The sequence below is a fragment of the Taeniopygia guttata genome, chromosome 1 (genome assembly GCF_048771995.1).
Source record: "Taeniopygia guttata chromosome 1, bTaeGut7.mat, whole genome shotgun sequence".
NCBI lineage: Eukaryota > Metazoa > Chordata > Aves > Passeriformes > Estrildidae > Taeniopygia > Taeniopygia guttata.
In genome coordinates, this window is record NC_133024.1 from 18,641,583 (window position 1) to 18,658,414 (window position 16,832).

The 16,832-nt window shown below is 50.2% G+C and overlaps 1 protein-coding gene across 2 annotated transcripts in view; it reads right to left on the bottom strand.

The window, feature by feature from the left end:
* HUNK (hormonally up-regulated Neu-associated kinase) overlaps window positions 1-4,868 on the bottom strand; it is a 41,609-nt gene extending 36,741 nt beyond the window's left edge. The window contains exon 1 of one of the 2 annotated variants that reach the window (XM_012570010.5): window positions 4,473-4,868. In XM_012570010.5, coding sequence (XP_012425464.4) covers window positions 4,473-4,721 — 249 coding nt within the window. In that variant the 5' untranslated portion in view covers window positions 4,722-4,868. The remainder of the gene's footprint in view (window positions 1-4,472) is intronic. The other variant, XM_030264261.4, reaches the window with a different exon arrangement.
* Between the last annotated feature and the right edge of the window lie 11,964 nt (window positions 4,869-16,832).

Consider the following 16,832-nt stretch of genomic DNA (forward strand, 5'->3'; position numbering starts at 1 on the left):
AAAAAGGAAAAGGCTGAACCGAAAGACCTGCAAACACCCTAGAAAATCAACTTTAGTCTGCAGTGAGGCAACCTGCTGACCCATTTGTTTGGCAGGATGGCTTGAAAGTGACACAACACACACACTCAAGGCCCCCAAAATTCACAAAGAGTAAAGACAGAGGTAAAGATCCTAGAACTGTGCATGGGTATGTACCCAATTTCCCAGGTTTTAAGGCAGTGCTACTGCTTGGGAAACTCTGGGGTTTGAAATACAGATGAGGCTGAGTCCCCCCAGTGCTGAATTTCCCAGTGAGGAGCAGTGATGGCACTGGGGGGGAACGGCCACCCAGGGCACCAACGGGGCAAGATCCCCACCTGCCAACAGCCCCAAAAGCCACCGAGTCTCCATTCCCTGCAGCCTGTGGTGAAACAGACAGGGAAAGGGTGAATTTACTCCTGGCAAAATTAACTCTGGCACAAAGAGGCATTTCCAGGTCTCTGCAGGGAGGCTGCTCTGCCCACCCACCCCAAACACGCCTTTTCTTTGTATCGTTTTTCTCTACCTCTTCAATAAAAGAATGCATTCTGAACGTGAACTCTTCTGTGAAAAGGCCATTTTTAATATTAATTGCTTTGCCTCCATAGCAAAACTGGTAAATTGTATTTTTAGCCACTGCTTCCTACTGTTGCTGAAAGCCTCTTGACAAAGTGTAACTAAAAACGTACCTTGTTCCAGCTCAACAATAGCACTAAAGAAAATTATAAACAAAGTTTTCCCTGGATGAGAAATCAAATGAGTCAATTTGCCTCAGTGACTTTTTTTTCTGTAGTGCCAAAAATTACACTGAAAAGCAGCTAAATATAATCTTGGATCAGGTTTGTTTACAGGAACTTTGGCTCAATATATTGTCAATGTGCTATCACTCCACAGTGCTGTACAGAGTTACTGGGACATTGCACTGGGGTCTGCAGCAGATAACAGAATAGATAACACAGAGTGTGATAACAGAGCCTCAAATCACCCCACCACAGTGATAGCAATGTACTCTCAGCTCCCTAAGAATGCAAAACATAAGTGTATTTTCCTAAAAATACACCTCTTTTTATAAAAATATCTCTTTACAAAGGAGAGAGATCTCCTTTGCCTCGTCCCCATCACCCAGCGAATGACTTGGAACAATCCAAGAGTATGTTGTGCACAGGCTTCCAAAGCCACCCAAACACAGCTCACTCACAATTTAAAGCTAAATTGGCTTGCTCTTCACAGAGGAGCTATGTTTCCTTAGGATTAGCACTAAAGACTGCCTGAGTTGAGCTGACAAATGAGCCCTTTACCCCAAAATGTCAGATTCCAAGCTGCGATATTTCATTCAAAAGCCACGGAAAGAATAATCTATCCAACATTCTCCTGCACCTAATTGCATCAGGCCCCACCAAGTGCTTTTTCAAGCCCAGAAAATAACATGCCTTGCACTGTGGCAGCACAATCCACGAGGAGCACCGTGAGAGGTGTGGGTTGAAGTCCAGCAATAAAAACCTGGGAAGGGAAGGTTTAGAAACCTCACCTCAGCTCACCCTCCTGAGCTGCTGAGCCCCATCCCACACAGGTCACCCCGAGTGCACCAGCATCCATCAGCTGCCCTGATGAAGGAGCCTGGCCCACAGAATGTGCCAGCCCAGCCTCCTTAAGACCTCTGCAGCTCCCAGCAATGGCAGGGTGAGGTAATGGCAGATTTTTGGCACCCGCCCGGCATTGCCTCCAGTGTGTACAATGCCTTGAGTCAGGGCCATGGATCCCAGCCTGGCTGGGGGCTCATTAATCCAGGGATTTCGTCCCCAAACACACCATTTTCTGAGACAGCAAAGAGCATTAACTCCTCTGGAGTTGCTAAAGTCTGTTGCAAATCAAAACCTGTTTGGGCCTCCCCTACTGAAGTGTGACATTTCAGTGACCCTAAGGTCTGCTCTGCCAGAACAGCTCCCAGACAGCAGGAGCAAGACTGCTTTAGGGCAATCCTCTTGAACTTAGGCAATGCCCTCGGCTCAGCACCAGCAAGACTGTTTTACACTTCTTTTAGGGCAATCCTCTTGAATTTAGGCAATGCCCTCAGCTCAACAGTGGCTTTACGGACAAAAACCTGCCTCGGGCCATGGAAGTGGGGACCCGTCAGGCCCTTACGGAGTGACCTTCCTTCCCTTCCTGGGAGGACCAGGAACAGAAGTGCCTGGCGGCTGGAGAGCAGGGATGCTCTGCTGGCAGCAGACCACAGGAGGATGCTGTGGTGGAAGTGCTCAAGGAATGGCTGATCTCCACAGCTAAGTGCAGTGCTCTCTCCCCACAGAGCCTCCTCTGGGGTGAGAGGGAGGAACCTCGCTCAGAGAGGACCTCACCCGAAGCAAATCATTAATAACTCTTCTCTCCCACCCATTAACTCGAGCTGCTTATCCATAAACAGCTGGAGTTGAAGAGGTGGATTTCTGGGAAGGTGGACACTGGATTAGTCACTTTGGAAGTGTGTCACTGGTCCTTCAGCCAGTGCCACAGCACAGAGCTCAAAGATCACCCTGCCTGCCCCCAGGGATGGACACCGCTCAGCAGGAAGGAAGAGTGACTCGCCGAGTTTCTGCTTGTCACTTTGTCAGTGTGTGTTATTCAAGACACCGAGAAAGAAAAAAACCCGAGCCAAGCAGCAGACCTGGGAGCTGAGACAGAGGGGTGTGTGGTAGCTCTTTTTTATTTTTTTCCCCTCTTAACAGACTGAGATAAATGTAGCAAACCCAAAACGTGGAGGTGGGGAGAACGTGTGTGTGCATGTGCCTTTTATCAACTGCAGGATCATTGGGTATTTCTGTTACCAAGGAGAAGCACACGCTTGGTAACAGAGGAGGGCAACATTTTTATTTTTTTTTGCATTCCTACATGATAATATTCACAAACCTTATCATTTTTCACACGATGAGATTCTCAGAGCCCTATATTAAATTTCGCTCCATGACAAATTTACTGGAATGAAAAAATAACTGCCCGAGAGTGCGAGAATGCAATCACCGACAGCGGCACGTTCGCAGGGCCGCTGGAGCAGGAGGGAATTTACACCGCTCACAGCCCCACTGCTCCGGGAAGGCTTCAGCAGCAACCCAGCATCCTGCTTCGGGAGGGAACGCTGTGTGAAGGACACAGGAGAGGAAGAAGTCCCAGAGCTCACAGAAGCCCAGATGCTGGAAAAGTCCTCAGAGATCACCAAGCCCAAAACTGTGCCCCATTCCCACCTTGTCATCAGCCCAGAGCGCTGAATGTCACCCCCAGTCCTTCCTCGGACACCTCCAGGGATGGAGACCCCAGACGTCCCTGGGCAGCCCCTTCCACTGTTTAAAACTCCTTTCCATGAGGAAATTCCTGCTGATGTCCAAGCTGGCCCAGCCTGAGGCTGTTCCCTCTCCTCCTGTCCCTGTTCCCTGGAGCAGAGCCCGACCCCCCCGGCTGTCCCCTCCTGTCGGGGGTTGTGCAGAGCCACAAGGTCCCCCCCGAGCCTCCTTTTCTCCAGGGTGAACAACCCCAGCGCCCTCAGCCGCTCCTCACAGCACTCCGAAGTTGTGTGGATAAACAAGAGCAGTATAACTCTCTGTCGGGGGATCCGGGGGGCTTGTCCTTGCTGGATTCACTGCCCAGCCAAGCCTCTGCTGCTCCTGATACCGCTGTGACCTGCCCTAACTGATGGGTAAGAGCCAAACCAAAAAGCAGAGACGCTGTGCGGAGTTTACCAAGCAGCACCCTAGGGAAGAACCATCCGGGGTGCATCTCCAGCGCCGAACACATCCTGCCGTGTGCTGAACCAAACAACTTCAGACTGTGCCCCCTCCCGCAGCATCTCCCATCGCCAGGTGCGCGACAAGTACCCGTGTGTACCCACGTGCGACATGTCGCGACTGGACTGCACGCAGTGACGGCTCCCCAGCAACACGAGTCTCACCAAAAAACCCACTTTCCTCACTAGAAAAAGTGAGCAAACAAACTGAGGCGAAGGTGAAAATTTAAAATTTAAGGAAAAAAAAAAAAAAAAAAGAAAAGACAGGTCAAGGCAGCCGAAGTAGTGCTAGAGGAAGGCGAGACAGCAGCCGCGGAAAGCTCCGCGGGGGGAGCGCCCGGCGGAGCCGCGGAAAGTTGGGGACGGCGCCGAGGGGGCTCCTCCATGCTCCGGGGGGCTCCTCCATGCTCCGGGGGGCTCCTCCACCCTCCCGGGGGGTTCCTCCATGCTCCGGGGGGTTCCTCCACCCTCCGGAGGGCTCCTCCATCCTGCTGGAGGAGCACCTCCATCCTCCCGGGGGGCTACTCCGCCTCACAGAGGGCTACTCCATCCTGCCAGAGGAGCTCCTGCAGCCTCCCGGGGGCTCACCCTCCCGGCCGGCAGGGACTCAGCACAGCCCGCTCACTAGCCAGCCCCCCGCTCTCCCCCCGTTCTACCCCCGGGGGGCTCCCGGAGGTGGCGGTACCTTCTCTCCGGTGATCACATGCAGCCCTTCGCGGACCTTGGCGAAGGAGCCCTCTCCCAGCTTCCTGCCGATCAGGTAGTTGCCGACCCTCTTGGTGTGCTGGAAGTCGCGGAGCCGCTCTCGGGGCGCGGCGGCGCTGAGCCAGGCGGCCAGGAAGGAGCCGCCGTCCGCCGCCGCCCGCCGCGCCTCCCCGCCCGCCGCCACGGCCGCCGGCTCGCCCAGGAGCCCATCGCCCGCCGCCGCCGGCATGCCGGCTCTGCCCTGCCCTGCCCTGCCCTGCCCTGCCCTGCCCTGCCGCCGCTCCGCTCGGTGCTCCGGGGCGCTCACCGAAGTTGCGGCGGGCAGCGCGGCGGCTGCGGCGGAGGGGCCGCGGGGCGGAGCGGGGCGGAGCGGGGCGGGCGGGGCCGACGCTGGGCGAGCCGCGGTGGCCCGGGCTGCCGCCCCTCCTCGGAGCCGGCGCCTCCCCCCGGCCCTCCTCCCCGCTCCGGCAGCGGAGGGAGGGGGAGCGGGCTCGTTCCGTTCGAATTTGCGGAAATTTAATCCGCTCGCACGCGGCGGGAGCAGCTGCGGTCCAGAGCCGAGGGTTTGCACGCCCGGCTGTCCCCCCCCCGTCCCCGGCATCCCAGCGCGGGGCTGCAGCGCATCTCTCCCGGGAATGACCCGGAGAGCGCTGCCGGGCACGGCCCCCACTCGCTGTGCTTCGCTGCTGCCCCGGAGCAGCTTTTGTGTTGCTTTTCCCCACCACCCTTCGCCAGCACATCCGAGTCCTCCTCGCCGTTGTGTCGGAAAGGCGCGATGGCCACCGCCGCTCCGGCGGCTCCCTCTCCGCTTCTTTCACCGCCGCTTCCCCATCTTCTCCCTCCCGGCGCTCAGGGTCCTGGCCGAGCTCCCCCATCCCGCTGCCCGCATCCCCCGAGCGCTGCCCCGCCGGGAGGAGCGCGCCCGGGCGCCCATCGCCTGCAGGCCGGGCTCGTGGGACTAGCCCTTCCCGCCCGACCTTGTGGGGACGGAGAAGGAAGGAGGACACTGCCATTGTCACCGCGCAGCCCTCTCCCACCGAGCTGGGGAACGGGAGCGGAGGAGAGCAGCGAAGGAATAAGAGGCAGAGGCGGCAGAGCCACCCCGCTCCGAGTTTCTGATGGTCAGTGATGCTCTGTCCTCCTCTTTGTCTCAGCTGGCCACTCGTGCTGCGGGAGATCTGATGGAGCAATTAATTCATTGAGATGCCTCATAAGTGTTTTAACCTCCAAGCCATCTTTGGTTGTGTTAGCCAGAAAGTCATGAAGAGCCCCTGCTTGTCTTTAAACATAATCCACATTTTTAAGTTTTGCCTGCGTGCTTGTGTTAGGGAATACTTGGAAACTTAAAAGAAACCACGCACACCCTAACAGATGTGAGTTGTGTCAGCAAAACCTCCTGTTGCGGGGCAGCTTTACCTGGCACCAGCTGACCTAGAACTCCCATCCCATCCCATCCCATCCCATCCCATCCCATCCCATCCCATCCCATCCCATCCCATCCCATCCCATCCCATCCCATCCCATCCCGAGCTCCTGCTCCCACCATAGGGCTAGTAGACACACGTCTCCCTGTTTTTTAAACTCTTCTTTTGACTCCTTGAAAATGTAAATCTGATTTTGCATCTCACTGCTGCCCATTTAACTTTGGTTTTTGTCTCCACTGGCCGCATTCCACCATCTGAATCACTCACTGACCTCTCCAAAATGCGTTCCCAGTGGCTAAATACATTCTCAGGGCTGGGAGCCCTGGAACTGGCTCCACACAACCATGCTCCACTGAAATATATGTTTTCAGATGAAATTTCAAGCAAAACAGAAATCCAGGACTGTCCCAGTAGGCAGAAACTGGAGAAGGGAAAGCTTCAAAGCCCATAAATAATAGTTTGGTTTGAAAACCTCCACTCATTGCATGTACTGGGTAAATTTACAAGCATTACAGGACATGACCACCCGAAGCAAGAGTCTGCACATCCTCTGACCTATCCCAGGAGTGGTTTGGTGCCTTGTGGGAAGGAGTGAGGACACAGGATCATGCCCCATTGCCTGAACTGATGGCAGCTGGGCTGTGCTTTGGCAGGACACGTCCAGGAGAGAGCTTCACTGAGGTCTCCTCCATCAGAGCTGGAATGGGAAAGCACCAGGGCCATCCCTGTGTTTGCAGGGAAGGTGAGCAAGTCCTTGCACAGGTGAGGAGAGTAGCAAGGCAGGATGGTTCCGTGGCAAGCCTGGCTCTGTGCCACAGCTCCTCTGGTCAGCATGACAAATGTGAAGGTTTTAAAAACGTTGCTGTGTGGGAACAAAGGGAAAAAAGAGAGGGGAAGAAAAGGCGGGGGGAAAGCTGTACTGCAGACAGTTACACTGGGAAAGTGAAAAGTACAGCTTGCTTTCCAGTTGGGAAGAGGCTGCATCCTGTCTTATCTAAATACATGGCTGTGCTAAGAGGGTCTGGAGCCAGACTCTTTCCCTGCCTGAAGGAATATCCCTTCGCAGAAAGGCAGGCAGAGCCGGGTGCCTTTGTTTGGGCTCCCCTAACAGAAACACTTGGAGGATTAAACAGATGTTAATGGTGTGTTTTCCAGTCAAACACCTGAAAATCAGCCTCTTTCAAAAATAAAGCTGGTGAGAAATGTCCATTGCAGCAAACAGAAGAGCACTGGAAGAAGCCAGTGAATATTTTTTTTTATTGCCTCAACTCCAGGACTTAATGAGTTGACAGTATCCTTTTACCAGGCGAGACCGCTGCCTTCTCACCATTCCCATCCTGTCCAGCTGTGCCCATCAGGGTGCAGTCTGGATGAAAAGGGGATCAAAGGCTGCATTCATTTCTGTCCATGCTCTAATTTAAATTTAACTCCAGTGTGCTTTATTTTGAACTGCAGACTTTCTAGGTAATGACATTTACTGATTAACTGTTGAAATTACTAATGAATTAAAGGCAGTATTCTGTCTTCGGGTTGCAAAAGCTGTAATAGCAAGCTGCTAAAAATAATATAGAGCTTGATTTATACCCATGAAAGCAAAGAAATGCAGAGTTACCCTGAGAGTATTGTCCTCTGCCATCCAGCTTTTTAAAACACTGCAGTAAAATGGATTATTGGCTTGTGGACTGGGAGTTTTACAGCCACGAGGGAGGCTGGGGCACCTGGGCCCCAGTGTTGAGGTTTACCTGGGCTGAGTCTTTACTGGGAACTCATAATTGTGCTGCAGGAGGGCACCGAGAACATTCTGTCCTGGTCAGATTAAAGGTGGTAATTCAACATTTCCCTGCCAGATCAGCAGGGCTTTTGCAGCCAGTGGGTAACTGCTGACTTCAGTCAGGTCACAGGAGGTACCCTGACTTAGTGCTGATGGGCTGAAAAAAGAGAAAGGCTGTTACTGCTTATGCTTTCCTGGGTATCTCATCCTGCTTTAAAATAATTGGGGGGTTTTGCAGGTTTTGCGTTGAGTTTTTTTGGGGTGGTTTGTTTTGACAGCTCTTTAATTTTGTAAAATTTGGAGGTCAGATATTAGAGATTAAAAGAGTTTAAGTTAATTTAAAGGAGACTTTTTAAAGTGAGAATATATTTGTTCTTCGATAATTTTAAAGGGGTTTACGGTGTTTGAATCCCTGAGTTCAGGAGAGGAAAACTTGTGTTTGCTGGCACTGCCACAAGAACAGGAAGGAGCCAAACCAGGGGCAGTAGTGAAGAGAACCCTCTCCACATGCCAGGGATGTCCAGGACTAGCTGAGGACATTGTGCCTTCTGTGCCTGAGTCCTGCCACTCAGCTGACAGGGACAGGGGCCTTCCTAAACCCAGCCTGGAGAACTAATGTATCTCACTTCTCCATGGCTGCAGGATCCTGAGCATTCATCAGCTTAAAACTTGTCTTTGGACATATGTCATCCTCAAAAATATTCAGAATATAGTTATATATACACATGTGTATGTATATATATGAATTAAAATTGACCTGAGTAAGCACTGAACTATTTGATGACTTTTACAGAAATGTGTTGGCAGTGGGGTGATGTGGCACAGCCCCTCCAAAATCTCTGCCAGACCTGTGCTCCCCCAAGAATCTCCAGTTTGCTCTCTGCAGCTTCTGTCCCCCAGAGCCAACACACAAACTGAGCTCTTGGAGGTGTCAGAAAACAAATAGAATTTAATACCAAAGTGACTGGCAGGGGGTTGCTGTATTGGTGCTGTTATTCTTTTCCCCGTTCCATTAATTGAGAAGTTCCATTTCTGAATTTCAATTACGCTGCTGTCAAGGCCTCCTTGTGGTGCACACTGTTGTGCAATATAGGACCTTGGTTTTAAGTTCCATTTACACGTAAGAGAACACGAGAGGGTTGTGTGGGAAATACCCTGTATTTTCAAAAGGTTTTTAAGTGTCGGTGATGGATGAGATGGGAAGAACAGGGAGACCAGACTGTTGTGAATCCCTGGGTTTAGTGTATCCTGCAGGAAAAGGGCTGAGGTGTGGGGAATGCTGACAGAGCCCCTGCAGTGGCCTCCTTGGGTCAGTCTTGCTGTTCCTGTGCCCTGAGAGCCTTTTCAGTGTGTGGTGATGATAAATATGGAGTTGAAATAAAGCTTTACACCCCAGTAGGGCCTGCTGCTGCTCCAAACCCTCCTGCCAGTGCCACACCACAGTGACAATTCAGAACCAAGATGCCCTCAAAATGTGTGGTTGTATCTCCTTACTCTCCTCCTTTTTCTTGGCAATGGTCAGAAAATATCCCAGTGCCTCAGAGCCCAGCCCAGGACTGGCTATGTGCTTGCATCTTTAGTAAGGGGTGTTTATTCAGAAAAAAAAAAGAAAAAAGCAGATATTCAAATGCTTCCTTGCAAGAAATATTCCAAACACCTTGTTAAAATGTGACCAGAGCAGTGATTCCCTCCTGAACAAAGACCTCCATGTTTTGTTTAAGCATGAGAGAATTTTGGATGGCTGAATGAACTGCTGGAAAGGAGCAAAATAATCAGATTAGAAAACCTTGAAATGAACGCAGTCTTGTACCAAGCGATGAAAATTCATCTCGGTGTTTTGCAGCTGAAAACATTCATTTTCCAAGCATTTTCCTTTGTGTCCAGGACAGACTTGCTGCGTGATGATTGCAAGGCTCATTTGCAAATCACAGTTACCTTGCTGCAGTCAGGTCTCTGGATGCACCTTCCCCAGCTGTGGACACCACATCAAAGACTCAGGGCTGGCAAACCCAGTTATGAAGTGTGCAATTATTTACAGGTGAAAATACTCTGGTGTGTGTTCAGCACCTGAAATATTTCTGAAGTGACACAAGCTTAAAAATCATAGATTCAGTTTTAAATTAGGAATCCCTGTGAGGGTGGGCAGGCCCTGGCACAGGGTGCCCAGAGAAGCTGTGGATGCCCAATTCCTGCAAGTGTCCAAGGCCAGGTTGGAGAGGGTTTGGAGCAACGTGAGATAGTGGAAGGTGTCCCTGCCCTTGGCATTATTCCATACATATTCCAATCCACAAGTATTTCAAGGTTTTTCCTTGGCATGCTTAAAAGGACTAACTGGGCTGAACTGCCCCCCCAAAAAAAAGAGAAGAAATGTGTTTCTTTGTTCCATTGAAATCCTGTCTGTCACCTGCACCACTTCCATGTAAAACTTCAGTGTTGGCTTATTCCTGAGTGTGTCACAAGTGCCAGTCTGCTATGACAGAGGCATTTGGGATACACTTCCCTTGCAGGATCAAGAAGGGGTGGCCTGGCAGAGGTCACTTGCTCACTCAGGCATGGAGAACCCCCACAGCACAGTCACCAAAATCTGAGGGCTTTATTTATTTCAGTCAATTCATTTGCTGTAAAATGGATTTGTTTCGTTTGTTTAACAGCCTGGACAGATAGCCATGGTTTAAAAGCCACCATCCCACACAGACTCCCATGGGATGAGTTATCCTGAGCCTGGCTGCCAGAGCCCAGGCAAACATCTTGCACTGTGCCCTGGGGTCAGTGCATGTGGCTGCAGGAGGCCACTGGGAGAAGAAGAAAATTCCTGAGCTGAGGATGTTTCACAGGGAAAGCAGAGCTTACACTCTCCAGATGTTCCAGCTCAGGGCGTGTCAGCAAAAGCTCTCTGGCTGCTCTCAGCTGTCAAGATAGCGCTCAGAGGAGGGGAAGAGCAAATTCCTGCCTCACTGCTCCAAACTGGGGCGCTTGGGTTCACAGCATCAGAGCCGACACAGGGACCCACGGCTGGAAGCAAACCTGGAATGCACTGGCTGTGCATTTCACAGGGAAACTCTGCTGGTTTGGTTCTCCTTCCTGAAGCCTGGCGATGCACTACAGAGCCTCCCTCCCACAGCTCTGTGGGACATGGATTTCTAAGGAATCTTTCAAACTTGATGGAAAGTTTATCTAGTTTGTATATTTGTATGCAAATACTAAAACGAGGCGTGCTGAGTTGGCTTCTGTTGGAATGGCATTGGTTTTACGTCTCTTGTGTCCCACTACTCACCGAGACTGATAATGGAATCAAATCTTTTAAAATGCCTCTCAGTTGCCCCATCTCTGTAAAACCTAAGAAAGCCAACACAGCTCCTTTGCATCCCACCGTGTTCTAGCCCAGGAAATGTTCCCTTTCCACACAGATACACGTCCCCCTCAAATCCCTGCTTCTGGCTGGGGTGCAGCTCCTCCAGAGGCTGCCCTGTTCCCATTTAGTTCCTGTTTCTCTCCAGGTTATTTTCCCTTTCTTGCTTATTTTTCAATCTCAGGAGAGTTATCCACAAGCTCAAGCCCCCTATCACATTTGTTCAAGGAACACAAAGCAGGGACCATTTGTTCCAACTTCCCGCTGCAACAGAAAAGAAAAAAAAAAGTTGGTGAAATAATATTTCTCATGAGATTTTGTTACACTTTCTCCTACTGGTGCCCTGGGTACAGAGATGGGTTTGTTGCCCCCAGCTTCCACTGTGGCTGCTGCTGCTGCAGACACTTGGGCTCTGATCCCAGGAATTCCAGGGGGGAGTTGCTTCAAACACTCAAGGGGACAGAGATTCCAGTCAACACATCCTTGTAAATTATTCAGTGGAAAACTGGAAGACACTTCCTGAATGATCCAAATAAAATTTTTGAGTATTTTACCGACAGACTTTCTAGAAAGAAAAAGAAGAAAAAAAGAAATAACACAGATGAAAATACAGCTCTGGGTTTGCATATTTACATGATTACAGAATCGTGTTTGAATATCAGGTTGATTATTGCAAAACCCAGTGGGTTATTCATTCCTGCACCTGTTTCTGTAGCAAGCACATTCTCCCTTGAATCAGCACTGATCCACCCGGCTGATGAACACTAAGTACCATGAAATATTTGGCAGTAAGAGGAATTACTCATGAAGACTCCGGCCTGGACAGCACTTTCAGACCCTGCTACTCCCTGTCTGCTCTGAAGTGGCCAAAAGAGATAACGTGACTCAGGCACTGGGCGTGCCCTCCTGCCTATCAAAAATAACATCTTAGTCCCTGGCCTGAGGGAGAACAAGAAGAAAAAAGGATTTTTCTTCTCTTTTCCCTTGAGAAAAGGGAAAGAAGAAAAAAGGCTGCTAAATGATCCAAGTATCCTGCACTCCTGCAACCCCAGCTGGAAAAGTGCACCTCCACAAGTCAAGGAGTTGGTAAACTGAAGAAAATTCAGGAAAGTGCTCTGAGAGTGAAAAAGGATTGAAATAACAAACTTTGCAGTGGAAGGAGCTCGGTCCTTTCAAGCCTAGCAAAGGGAGGGGGCTCCTGCTCCCAGTCTGTGTGCCTGAGTAGGAGCACAGGCTCGCAGACAAGGCTATAATGAGATCCAGGGCTTGGGAGCTGAATCCAGACAAATTCAGGCTATAAAATAAGACACATATTTTAAACATTGAGGGTAATTAAGCAGCACAGCAACCCAGCGAGGCATTATGGCAAAGTCTCCTTCTTTGGAAATCTAAATCAGGCTCAGATGTGTTTTCTGGGAGTCAGGCAGGAAGGAGCCTGGTGCTGGGCGTCAACAGGAAGGTGGCCCAGAGGACCACAGTGACCCATCTGGCAGGACCAACCAGCAGCTCCAGTTATTCTTCAGGAACCAACCAGACCCTGCAGGGAGAATCCAGAGAAAACTTTGCCACCAGAAGTGGGAGTTGCTGGAACAGAAAGAGTGGGAAGGTCCAGCAGAGCACATAGGGAGAGGTACTGACTTTTGTTCAATCAAGTGATATGTCTGGTCAGCTCTCACGAGCTCGTCTGGAGCTCTTCCCAGCTCTATCCCTTCATCTAAGAGTGTTTCATCTCCTGCCAAAGGCAGCTTCACTCCTCCTGGAAGGTGATTGAAGGAGCAGTCACAAGCTTGGCATTAGGAAATTGAAAGGGACACAGAGGCAGGCTCACAGCACAGAGGAAGCTGAAAAATATGGAAGGGTGAAGGACAAATGGGACAAAGTTGATTGATGGGATGAATCCAGGGATGTATTTAAATACCTAGGGATTAGGTATTTATGTGACTGCAGGATTTTGCCTCACAGTTATGATACAAGCACTCCTTTAGTCTGTCCCCTAATATACATTAATACAGGATAAGATACAGGACAGGTGAGAAAAGTGGGTGTGACCCTTAAAACAAACAGAGTAAGTAGGTTTTAAGCAGAGCAAAGCCACACAAAAATAAATTTAAAGCACAATATTTAATACCAGTCCATTTTCAAAAAAGTTTATTTTTATAAGTAACCCTGGTAATATCACAGGATAATTTTTATATTTGAGCATTACAACTGAAATGTTTGGACAATCAATAGCCAAGGTTTTATCCAATCAAGTAACCAATAACAAGATAAATAAATTAACCAGATTAAGGCCTTGTTTCCCCAAAACAGAAGAATGTGTACAAAAAGCATAATTACATGAGCTTCATCTTCTAAGTATTCTAAATAAGATGCTAACAGACCTCAGGGTCACTCAAAGCAGAATACACATTTTCCCAGCCCATGCCAAATGTGCCTTGTTGCCAGTTGGTTGCTTTCCAAATGTGTAATATCAAAAATGCAGAAAAGCTCTAAGAATCTTCCCAAAATGTTGGCAGTAATGACTTCTGAAGTATGTCCCAATCCCCACATTGAGTAAAATATCTAAATAAAAGATCTTATTTACAAGCACATGTATTTAACATTAATATATTCCCAGCTGTACTTGTACACTTACAGCAAGGTATTTTTCCTAGAATCCACTCTAGGCTTGCCCATATTTTTCTAATATGACCCATATTTGTGGCTATAGAGGAATTACAGGAAATCAGAACACAGAAATGCTTGTATTGGAGAGAAAAAAAAAACAAAAAAAAAACAAAACAAAACAAAACAAAACCCCAAAAACCTTTGCAATGTGTGTTTCTCATCACACAAAAATCCCCAGGCCTGTAAATAAATGAAAAAAATCCATCTGGAAACAAAAAAAATATCTTTGTGCTGTGAAAGAGGCAGGTACTAAATTGCCACTGACAATTAGTCATGAGCCTGCAGAGGAGCAGGAGAAGCTGGGGAAATGTTGCTCTTTGTGACAGGAAGTGGAACATTAAAATCCAGGAAAAGCCAAAAAACCCGGGAAGCAGCTTCACTGCCTCCAGGAGATGTGGCAGTGAGATGTGGAGCTCGAGTCCTTCAGACACCCCCTTTCTGCAGTGCTCCAGAGTTTTGGAGGAACACACGGACCAAAAAATCCATCCGATGACTTGTTTCCTCTCTTTAAGGAAGAGAAGATACACATACACACACACACACACGCACGCACACGCACGCACACGCACGCACAGGAATATTTATCTTGGCAGGGTTTGTTTACTAATCATTTACGTTGGAAACAATGAGATTTCTACCTCCCCAAAAAGCAAAGCAAACAAACAAACAAACCAACAAACCCCCCACCAACCAAAATACCAAAACACAACCCACAAACAAAACCAGAACTGATGCGGGTTTGCGAATGAAGCGTTTCCCAGCTCATGGTGACAGAAGGCACAGGAGTGCCAGGAGCATCCTTCCCTGGCACAGGTTCCCAGAGCAGCTGTGGCTGCCCCTGGATCCCTGGAAGTGCCCAAGGCCAGGCTGGACAGGGCTTGGGGCAAGCTGGGACAGTGGAAGGTGTCCCTGCTGCCCATGACAGGAATGGGACTGGATGGGCTTTAAAGTCCCTCCCCACCCAGGCCTTCCTGATTTGAGATGATTTAATTCAGACCTGAATCCCAAAAATGATCATCCTCTGCAAGAATCCTTCTGCACACCACGTAGAAAACAATCTGCTGAGTGGCCATGGCGCAGTCTGTCTGTGTGTGGGTGTGTTTCTATATATGTATGTGTACATATATAAAATGGTGTTTTTATTACTAAGAAAATGGAACAGGTTTTTGTGCTCTCACACACAGTTTTCTGACTGAAAAGAACGCAGCCTGGGGAATTTTGGATGCAAGCAGGGCTGACTGCTTTTGTTGAGAGCACAGCAAAAGGTCTGAAAGTGAATCCCAAAAATAAAGTGGCGACAAAACCTGGTGCTGTGGGCAGTGGCAGGTGAAAGGGACAGCAGGGCACGAGGGGCAGTGACCATGGCTCTCTGTGTCATGCACTGACACCGCAGTACGAAAAACCAGAGGTGATAAAGCCTTTTTCAGTGGAAAATAATCTTTAGACAAGACCTCACCATCTCAGAGCAAAGTGCTGCCAACTGCCGTTAGGATTGTTCTCGTTTAAAAACAAACAAATCCCCACCAACACCTAGGGATTTTGTCCTCTGAATCCAGGGGCACGTCAGATCCTTCGTACTGAGCAAGGAAACAGAGTTCTTTTGTGAAGCAACGAGTTCCTGGACTTTGTTCTTGAATCTGCGCCCCTCATGCGCCACGAGATCAAAGTCATCTTTTATCCCGTGAATTCACAGTGGCCCAAGATATTTGGTGACACTCCTCAGACAGTTCCAGGGAGAGAAAATTGTGTTTTCCCTGGTTTACCTCTCTTAGTGCGGACATCAGGGCCATCTCCTGGCCACTGCAGGCACTGGCGGAGCAGCAGTAAAAGAAACTTAAAAAAAAAAAAAAAAAAAAAAGTTCGAAATCTAAAGTGTGAAGCTTCTCAGCAATTATTTGCTCCCCAATACCCGGAAATTGTAATAGAAGCCACAGGTTAGAATTTGATCAGTGCTTCTCCAGAGAACCAAGGAAATCAACTTTATCATCTGTTACCATCCTCAACCGGAGTTGTCTCTCTCGCATAGGATTTCCTTCTCCTCCCTCAAATATAATACAACTAGATTTTTTTTTTTCCAGTGATAAAACAAAATCAGTGGAGCAAAACCAAAAATGTTTACAAGTTGCTTAGTCACACACTCCTTCTCAGGTTTAAATACTCCGTGCTTACATCCCACAGAAAAGCACTGATGGGACCCGCAATTTCACTGTACGCTATGGCTCAGTTTTATTGTACCCACTGAGCTGCACTAAAACCCTTCTTCGGAGCTGAGCTTAGCCCAACCGAGCCGGGTTCAGCCCAACCGAGCCGGGCTGCACCGAACCCACCCAACCTGGACAAGCCCAGCCGAACCAAGATGGGCCGAACTCATGAGGTCAGCCCAAGTCAGCCGAGTTCAGTCGAACCGAGCCGAGCCCGGCCGGACCGCAGCAGCTGTGGCCTGCTCTGAGGAGCAGAACCGCGGTGCCGTGCCAGGGGCCAGGGCAGTGCCGGTGGCACGGCTGAGGGACGGCCGAGGGCACGGCGGAGGGACGGTTGAGGGACGGCTGAGGGATGGCTGAGGGCACGGCTGAGGGCACAGTTTAGGGCACGGCTGAGGGCACGGCTGAGGGCACGGCTGAGGGATGGCTGAGGGCACGGCTGAGGGCACGGCTGAGGGCACGGCTGAGGGACAGTTGAGGGACGGCTGAGGGCACGGCTGAGGGACAGTTGAGGGACGGCTGAGGGCACGGTTTAGGGCACGGTTTAGGGCACGGCTGAGGGCACGGCTTAAGGACGGCTGAGGGCACGGTTTAGGGCACGGTTTAGGGCACGGCTTAGGGCACGGCTGAGGGACGGCTGAGGGCACGGCTGAGGGCACGGCTTAGGGACGGCTGAGGGCACGACTGAGGGACGGTTGAGGGACGGCTGAGGGCACGGTTGAGGGACGGCTGAGGGCACGGTTGAGGGACGGCTGAGGGACGGCTGAGGGCACGGTTGAGGGACGGCTGAGGGACGGCTGAGGGCACGGTTGAGGGCACGGTTTAGGGCACGGCTGAGGGACGGCTTAGGGACGGCTGAGGGCACAGCTGAGGGCACGGTTTAGGGCACGGCTGAGGGCTCCGCCGCTCTCTCCCGCCGCCGCAGCGG